Consider the following 9,064-nt stretch of genomic DNA (forward strand, 5'->3'; position numbering starts at 1 on the left):
ATTTAGCCTTTTTTTAATTATTATTATTATTATTATTATTTCCGTTCTGTTTCGTGTGGCTGTAAAACATGATGCTTTGTGTACTGAGATCTTGACATTTTACTTGTGAAACTCGGAAGATGTGATAAACTGAGCTCGGCTGTGTTTAGTGTTCTCTATGTCAAAGTTTAGTTTTATATTGAGAATGTTTAACTTATTGCTTTGTATCTGGGGAAGGAAAAAAAAAAAAGAAGACAAAAACAAAAACCCACATAAATCTTTGTACATAAGTTATAAAGTTTCTTTGAGACAGTAAAATTATGGTTTGGAAAAAGAGACACGCGTGCTCCCTGTCTCGACGGGCGGCCGGCAGCGGGGTCCGGGCCACGCTCCGCGCTCCGCGGCGGGACGGCGGTGGCGGTAACCGGGAGGCGGGCGGGCACCGAGCAGCCTGTCCCCGGGGGCACCCGGCCGGGCCCAGCCAGTCGCCGGGTAAGGTTGCCACGGGCCGCGGGCCGCTCCGCGGAGGGGCGGCCGGGGGAGGGACGACCCGGGACCAGCTCCTGGGCCGGGAAGGGGACGCGGGCGGAGCGGGACAGCCCCGGCCCCCGCCCCGACAGCCACCCCGCCGGGCCGGGCCTCCCATCCCCTCGGCGGCGGGGCCGTCCCAGGGCCGCCCCGGCTTTGCCAGCGGCGGGCTCGGCCGTGCCCGCTCGCCGGGGCGGCCCAGCGGCGAGCAGAGCCCGCGGCCGGTACCGGGGATAAAGCGCTGCAGGGCGGAGGGCCGACGGGAGCGGCTGGGCTCCGCCGTGTGTGGCTCTGCGCGCAGGTTGCGCGGGGATGCCGGCCCGCGGGGGCGATGCTCACCCGCCCCGCGGTTCGCCGCCGCCGCTGCTGCCCGCACCCGCTCCCCGGCGCGCAGCCGTTGCGCGGCGGCGCAGCATCCGCCCGGGCGCGCACACGCGGCGGTCGGCGGGGGTATTGGATCCGTCCCGGAAAATAGTCCCCAGCTCTAGTATTCTCCGCTGTGCCGCGGCCCCAGCCCGGTCCCGGGCAGCCCGAAGCTCCCCGTGGAGCGGGAGCGGGGCGGCTCCGCGGCCCCGCAGCCCCCCCAGGATCCGCGCAACTCCCGCGGCGGCCGCGGCCGGAGACCAAATGCCTTCGACCGGACGGGAACGGGGTGGTCAAGCAGCACGGAGCGCTTTAAAGATATATTAGCTTCTCCTAATTCAATAACGTCTTGCTAACAGTGCAAATAGAGAAATTATTAGTTTTCTCCCAGCGAGGCGGTCTTGAGTTAGAGTCTATTATAATCGTACATTTGAAAATGTTAATCTCAATACAGGCCTAATTAATTCTGCCTTGTTGCTGACAAGTAGTTCATCAAATATCTGATTCGAAGATTTTCATAATGAGGATATTAATTAAACTATGAATAATCCAAAGGTGCTTATATTGAAACAATACCTCATTACAATGATTAAGTCCTGATTTCGAATATTATACCTTTAACAATTGTCACCCCGCAAACACAACCTTATGGATGAGCCTGTAAATAGCAAAATGTAATTTTGGGATATATTTTTTTTCCTTGTTGGGAAAAAAAAAAAAGTGCCCCTCATTTTCAAACACTTCTGAAATAGGTTACACACAGCTTAATGATGATCAAAATGACTCTTTTCTGCAAAAAAAGACCCCAAAGTGCGCGTACAGCTGCAAACCCAAGAGGGTCAGCATCATTTCACTGTATTCTCTTCTTGATTACAAGCCGAGCCCATCAAACACAACATAATTACAGTAATTTCAGGTTTATTTATTCTAATGCAGTTTCCCCATCTCTCTGGTAATTATGAGCAATTTTTTCGCCCAGGGAATCTTTTTGCATTAACAAAAGAGATAACGCACTGAAAGCCAAATTTGCTGTGCATTGAGAAAAGCGAAGAAAAAAAAAATAAAATAGGTGCGAGCTGCCATCTCTGCAATTCTCCTATATTGGAGCTCTGCAAATTGCTTGCAGGTGTATGGAGCAGAGCTGTCAATAGGAAGGGGCTTCCAAATTAGCAAATGCACAATGTTGAAGTAATGAAGACAGACTTAGCAAAATTGCCAAACAACAGATACCTCTTTAATATCTTCCACCCCCCAAAAAAAAAAAAAAAAAGAAAAAGGAAAAAAAAATCCCTTTGGAGTGTCCCTGCGAACCCCCTTGAATGGCTGGGGATGTTGTACATGTGTCAATCTAATTGCAGAGCACAGAGCGGCCCCTGAAACTAGAAAAAAAAAAAATCAAATATCAGAGACCAAGTCCGTTTGCATTCGGAATTTGCTCCCTTCGTTTGACAAGAGGGGGAATAAGAAATCCCCGCCGCCGCCCGCTCCGCTCTGCCCGCCGCCGGCCGCCGGCCCCGCTCCCGCCACCGCCGCCGCTCTCTCGCCGGTGAAAAAGTGCCACGTTCCCCCTCAGCCCCCCCGCGCCGGTGCCCTCCCCTCCCGCCTCCCGTCTCCCGGCTGGGCACCGGGCAGTAACGCTCCCCTTCGCGAAGAACGGACGAGCGCACACCGCGGAACCACCGCCGAAAACGAGCGCGCCCCGGCGCCGGCAGCCCCCGTCCTCCCGCGGGGAGCCCAGTGCGGCGAGTGCCCCCGCTCCGCTCCCACCCGCGCAGCGCTCCGCGGCTCGGCCCGCGGCATGCCCCCGCCGCGGATGCTCTGCGCGGTGGCCCCGCCGCCCCGCTCCCTGCCCGCGCCCCGACGCCGCCGGCGGGGAGTTTTGCGGTGAATTTGGGCCGGCGGAGCCGCTGCCGGTGCTTTCCCCCCCTCCCCACACACACTCCCACCCTCCCCACTCCGCGGCCCGCGTAGGGCACCCGTCCACGCTGCGCCCCGCGCACTCACCTACCCCCGCGGGAAAGAAGCCTGTGTCGCCGCCACCCTTACCTTCCGCCTCAGTCCCCGCGGCTCTGGGCACAAGTCTTTGCTTTACAACAAACCAAAGGACCGAAACGCGGCTTTTTGCTACGAAAGTTACAGGAGGGAGAGAGCGTGAGGGACAGGGAGAGGATCAGGGAGGGAGAAAGAAAGGGGAAGAGGAGAAGAGAGAAGAGGGAAAAAAAAAAAAAGAAGCCGAGCACAATAATAATATCCTGAGAGTGCAAATGTGGATTGAGATCCCCCAGAGATGCACATGCCTCTGAGCGCAGCAGCCTTTTTGCAGCTCTGCTCTTGCAGAATATGACTGAAATTTTCTGCTATATAGCCTCTGTCTTTATAGCTGATGAAAAAAATTGCAGATTATTAGCATAAATGTTTACTCTTCATTACGCTGATGACATTGTGCACTCGAGATCTTGGTAATCTTTGGGAAAATTATGAGTAATTTTTAAAAATTTTAAAGCAGCAGCAGTTACCATGCAATTCAGGCTAATTCTGCGTAGGCTCCGAACGGATATAATTATCGAGGAGTCAAGATGTTATGCTAAAAACTATGCATTGATATTCCCATTTATTATGTACATACAACTTTGACAATGTTGATGCTTGAAATAGCAGGAAATTGTCTTGCGCAAAAATTACAGTCCATATTAGGACATGTGAAATTGCGAAGAATTATATAGTAATTGCAGGCTTTCAGATGGGAGAGCCAGAATGCTCAAACTAGTGCAAATGTGGATAAAATTACAGATCAGAGCAAAAATTAGGGAAAAAAGGGGTCTGGGATTTTTCAAGTTGGCTATAGGATTCCGGAAGTGTCTAATGCCACATGATTGCTGCAGCTTTAGGGGAGACATTCATGCCTCAAATAACTCCTTTTGCCAGAGCCGCTTTAATTGAATTTCTCGTGCTTTTTCTTTTCACCGGGGGCAAATGAGTAAATTGCCTACCCGCGGCACAAGCCCGGCCGGCCCCGCCCGTGCGCCGGGGAGGCAGAGGGTGCCCCTCGCCCGGCCGGTTGCCGGACCGGCCCCCCCCGGGCCGGGCTGCCCGCCGAGCCATCACTTACCCCGGCCACCCCCCCCCCCGCCCCGGGACCAGCCCCGCTCAGCCGCCCCCGACGTGGAGAGGGGGGCGTCGGCGCTGGGACGGGGGGCGGAATCGGCCCAACCTCCCCTTTCCCAAACCCTCCCCGGAGTGCTGGGGGGGCGGAGAGGGGGGCAGAGGCAGCTCTCGCCCCCCGGCTGCCCTGCTCCCCGCCGCTCTTCCCGGCCCCGGGCGGCCGAGCCCCGCGTAGCTGCCGCCGTGTGCGGGGGGACGTGGTTCACAGCGGCGCCTGCCCCGTCCTACCGGGCAGGAAAAGAGCATGAGAAAGCAGATCGCAAACATGCACACATCTATATGTGTGCATCTACGGTGCCTATGTATCCGCTTGCCTTCGCCGTCCCCGGCACCGTGTGAGCCGCATCCCAAGCCCCAACGAGCAGCGGGAGAAATGCAGAGTCTGGAAGGGCTCCGGGAGCTGCAGGGTGAAGCACGAATACCCTCCCCCTCCCCCCCCAGCACACACCAGGTGCGGGCAGCCCAGGGAGAGCTGCTGCTAGCAGGCGGCAAATAAATACTAATAAATTAATAATAAAACGATAAATAAATAAATAGGAGGAGGAAAGCGCGGAGGGCAACAGGGGCGACCCGCGGCCTCCCCCGTCCCGGGGCGGAGTGCTTTGCTGACCGCTGACAAGCATCCCCCCGCCGCGGGGCCCCCACGCCGCTGTGGGCGTCCTGCCCGACCCCACGGGGCCGAGCTGGGCTCCGCACCGCTCCGCACCGCACCGCTGCAGCGGGCTGGAGCCGCTGCGAGAGGAGGGACGGTGGGAAGGGGACGTGGTGACTTGGGGGGCGGGGGGGCAGGTGTTTGGAGGGAATTTTCTTTAACAGCGAGAAGCGTCTGTTAAAAACGACGGGGCGGGGGGGGACTGTCCCCGTCCCGGCCATGTCCCGCGCCCACAGTTTCCTCTTGCATCCCGGACGCGCGGTTTAGCAAAACTTGCCACCTGGCAGAGGGGTGTCCCAGGCCCCTACACTCCCCCCCTACCTCAACCCCCTCGGCGGGGTCCGCGGAGGCACTGCGGGCCGCCGGGAGCGCAGCCCCTGACAGACCGCAGGGGCGGGGGGCTCCGCCGTGCCGCTCGCCACGCGTGCCCCCGACACGCGTGCCCGTGTCCCTGGAGGCGGCCCCGCTGCCTGCCCCCCCGCCCCGCTCCGTGCCCGCCGCCCCAGCGCTTCGCCGCCCGCCAGCGGGAAAACTCGCCCCCCCGCCCCGAGCGGCGGCTGAGGCCGCTGCCGTCGGGTCTTCCCGCGGCCGGCGGGGGGGATGACACGGGGGAGAGGTGCGGGACGGGCCGGCCCCGCTGTTTCCCTGGGCGGCTCTGGGCTCTCCTCCTCCCTGTCCGCGCCGCCGGGGCAGTGTCGGGGCCGGCGGGCAGCTGCCGCTTCCCCCTTTGTCTCTCCCGCTCTCTCCTCTCGCCTCCTTTGCAGCCGCCTCTCTCGTCCTCCGACCCCCCCCCCTTCTCTTTTCCTCACTCCTCCTTCGCCCCTCTGCCCCCCCTCCCCTCGCCCCCAGGCTTTCCCCAAGCTCTCAGCAGCAATCCGCCCTCCCGGGCCCCCCAACTCCGACGTGTCCACTCTGGGGCTGGGTCCCCCCCGCTCCTTCCCCGGCCCCGCTCGGGCTCCTTCATGCCAAGGCCGGTCTGGAGAGTCCCGGACGGGCTGCACATTCCCTGCCCCGGGCGAGCTGGGCCTCTTCATCATCTTGTCTGCAGCGGGATCCTCTGTACCGGTCCCTCTCCCCCTGCACTCTCCCAGGCTGGTTACGGCCCTCGAGGCGCCAAGGGGCAGAGACACCCCCCCCCCCCCCTTCACCTCCCTTTACTTCTTTCAGCTGCCAGGACCTCAGAGGGTGCAGCCCGGAGGCTTAACAGTTTTGGAAGGGCGCGACCCGGAGGGGTACGTCCCGAGGGGTGCAGCCTAGAAAGGGGTTCAGCTCGGAGGGGTGCGGGGCGGGGTGCGGAGCCTCCCAGAGGGCTACATCCTGGAGAGGTCCAGCCCTCGAGGGATACATTCCCAGAGGGGTTCAGCTACGAGGGGTGAAGCCTGGAGAGCTACATCCCAGAGGGCTACATCCTGTGGGATACAGCCCACCAGGGGCACATCCCGGAGCGGTCCAGCCAGCGCCTCCAGCCCTCGAAGGGTCACAGAGGGGCTTGGGGGCACCCACCAACTCCGGCTCAAAGCAAAGCTCCCACGCAGGCTGCTGGCCTGGGTGCCACCGACGGCGGGGGGGAGGCAAAATTTCTCCGGGGCAGGCCCGTGCCCGGGGACCGGCTGCCGGCGTACTCCGGTCTCCGGACACGGCCCTGCCACAAACCCCTCTGGCCCGTCTGGGAAGCCGGGAGACGGCAGGAGCCAGTCCGGGGCGAAATGTCACTGGCGCCAGCAGTCAAGGGCGGGGGGGAGCGGGGGAGGCGGGGGGGGCGGCTCTAGGCTGCTGCAGGCAGCGCTGAGTGATTCATGGCCTCGCCGAGAAGACTGGCAGGGGCGAGATTTTATTGTAGACGGGAAAGGGGGGAGAAGGGGGAGGTTGCCGGCTTGCGGCAACAGTTGCAATGGGGAGGGGGTGGAGGGGACGCAGCTCTCCCCCCCCCCAGCGAGCGCCAGGGTCCGGATCGACACCCCCAACCTCCCCATCCCCAAAGAAATTCAGCGCGGGCACCGTGGAAACAATAATTTATTTAAATAATCTCTGCTTATTGTAAAAGAAACATTAAAGAGTGTTTAAGTTTTCCATAATAAATAACCAAAAATACCCTTTTTTGTCTTTTTTTTTTTTTCCACGACTCTAGACATCAAACGGCGCAGGGGCAGGACCGGTGGCTGGGTTGCCGGCGGGGGGGGCGGAGGGGAGGGCTCGCTGCGGCTCGGCGCCCGCCCCGGGGAGGCCCCGTCGGGGCACGAAACCCGCCCGGGGGCACCGCGCGGGCGGGAGACCCCCCGTTGTGGGGGGGCAGAACCGCTCCGGCACCGCCGGCTGCCACCGGCCCCCCTCGCCGGACGGTGTCGTTCACGGCTAAAAAGGGTAACTTAAACACGGGAGGCTCTCGTTTTAAATCTACATATAAAAATTATTTATCTTTTTTTTTTCTTTTTACCATTTTATTTTTTTTTAATCCTCAAAGTGAGGTCATCCGCAAAGGCACCTATCAACTTTAAAAAAATAAAAAATAAAGTTAACCAAAGTTCTGCACCGGTGGTTTGATGAAAAAGCCGGGGAGGAGGAAGAGGGACGGAGGGAGGGGAGGTGGGGTTGCCTGTTCCGCGGCGTGGTTATTTCGGCGGCGGGAGGGCGGGCAGCCGCGGGGCCGAGCCCACACGGGGTCCGCCGGCGGCGGCGCGACGGGACGGGGGAGCGGATCTGTTCCCCTCCGGCGGGACGGCCGGAGCCAGGCTTCACCAAAACACCAGTGCTGCACCTCGGTGCCCCGCGGCCGCCGGGCGCGGCCCCGCGGGCTCAAGTCTCTGCGGCGCCTAGAAGATGCCGCCGCCGCCGCCGCCGCCGTGGTGGTGCGGGGGCTGCGCCGGCTGCGGGAGGGGGGCAGCGGCCGGCGGGTACCACGAGTAGCTGCCGAGGAAGGCGGCGGCGGGGCTGGGGCTGGCGGTGCCGGCGCCGCCGCCAGCCGTGCGCGGGTGCGGAGCGAAGTCCCAGGCGGGGGGCGAGGCGGGGGGCGGCGGCGGCGAGGCGCTGCGGCGAGGGGGCGGCTCCGCCGGGATCTCGCCGCTCTTCCACATCTTCTTGAACTTGGAACGGCGGTTCTGGAACCAGATCTTCACCTGCGGGGAGAGAGGCGTCAGGCGGCCGCAGCCTCCGCGGGGCCGCCCCGGCGCCCGGGCCGGGACGAGCAGCTTTCGCAGCCCCGAGCGGTGCCGGCGCTGCCTCGGCGGCGCGGCCGCTTCCCCCGCACTCCCACCCCGGGGCCGTCGAGGCGCCGCCGGTCGCCGGCCCTCCCCCCGCCCCCGACCCCGCGGAGGGCGAGCGGCCCCCGGCGGGTCAGGGCGGGACGTGGCCGGGCCCCCGCGGCGGGAGAGCCCTACCTGTGTCTGGGTGAGGCCGAGGGAGGCCGCCAGCTCCGCTCTCTCGGGCAGGGCGAGGTACTGGGTTTTCTGGAAGCGCCGCTGCAGAGCCGCCAGCTGGAAGCTGGAGTAGATGGTTCGGGGCTTCCGCACTTTCTTCGGCTTCCCGTTCACGATCCTGATCTCCGGCTCGCAGTCTTCCTTCTCTGCTGCGGCAGAAACGGCGGCCCCGGTGAGGAGAGGCGCCCCCGCCGCCCCGGGCCCTTCCCGCAACGCGGCATCACCGCCCGCCCCGTCGGGCCGGACCGCCGGGGACGAGCGCCCTCCCGCCCCCCACCCCCCACCCCCGAGTCCGAGTCCCGACCGCCTCCTCGCCGGGCACGGAGGGGCCGCTCGGCTCCCGCCGGCTCCCCCGAGCCGCATCCCCCGGTGCTCGGACGTACCGGAGTCGTTGTTGGCCGGAGAGGCCCTGCTGCCGTAGGGCCCGTAGGAGCCGTAGGCGCCCGCGTAGCCCAGGTCGTAGCCGGCCTTGGCGGAGTAGGGGGCGGTGCCGCCGCCCGCATAGGGGTAGGCGCCCACCGCTCCGTAGGGCGGCCCGCCCGCCGCCCCGTGCTGCTGGTTGGTGTAGTAGCTGCTGTCGGTGGCGGTGGAGACGGGCAGCGTGGGGGACTCCTGCGGCTTGTGCAGGCCGCCGTGCTGGTGGTAGCTGCCGGCGGAGATCTGGCTGGCGTGCATGTCCGGCACCAGGCTCTCCAGCACTCCGGTCATCCCGCGCCCCCCGCCCGCCGGGGCACGGGCCACCGCCGCCGCCCCACGGCCGTCCCCACCGGGAAGAGGCGGTCAGGGCCGCGCCACCATGCTCGCGGCTCCGGGCCGCGCTGCGCTCCGCGGGCCGGCGGGGCCGGGCCGGGCCGGGGCGGGAACCGCGCTCCCGCCGCCGCCAGCGGGACGGGCTCTGCGGCGCCGCGCGCCGCCGGGACGGCATTTAACACCGGTCACGTGGCGCGGCGCACGTCACCTAGCAACA

The 9,064-nt window shown here is 63.2% G+C and overlaps 1 protein-coding gene across 1 annotated transcript; it reads right to left on the minus strand.

The window, feature by feature from the left end:
• Positions 1-7,494: 7,494 nt before the first annotated feature.
• On the minus strand, positions 7,495-8,805 carry DLX2 (distal-less homeobox 2). The gene is made up of 3 exons (XM_054209604.1): positions 8,481-8,805; positions 8,059-8,246; positions 7,495-7,797 (listed from the first exon to the last, which is right to left on the minus strand). The coding sequence occupies exons 1-3, from the start codon at positions 8,803-8,805 to the stop codon at positions 7,495-7,497; spliced, it is 816 nt and encodes a 271-aa protein (XP_054065579.1).
• Positions 8,806-9,064: the final 259 nt, after the last annotated feature.

The sequence above is a fragment of the Rissa tridactyla genome, chromosome 7, assembly GCF_028500815.1.
Source record: "Rissa tridactyla isolate bRisTri1 chromosome 7, bRisTri1.patW.cur.20221130, whole genome shotgun sequence".
Lineage (NCBI taxonomy): Eukaryota > Metazoa > Chordata > Aves > Charadriiformes > Laridae > Rissa > Rissa tridactyla.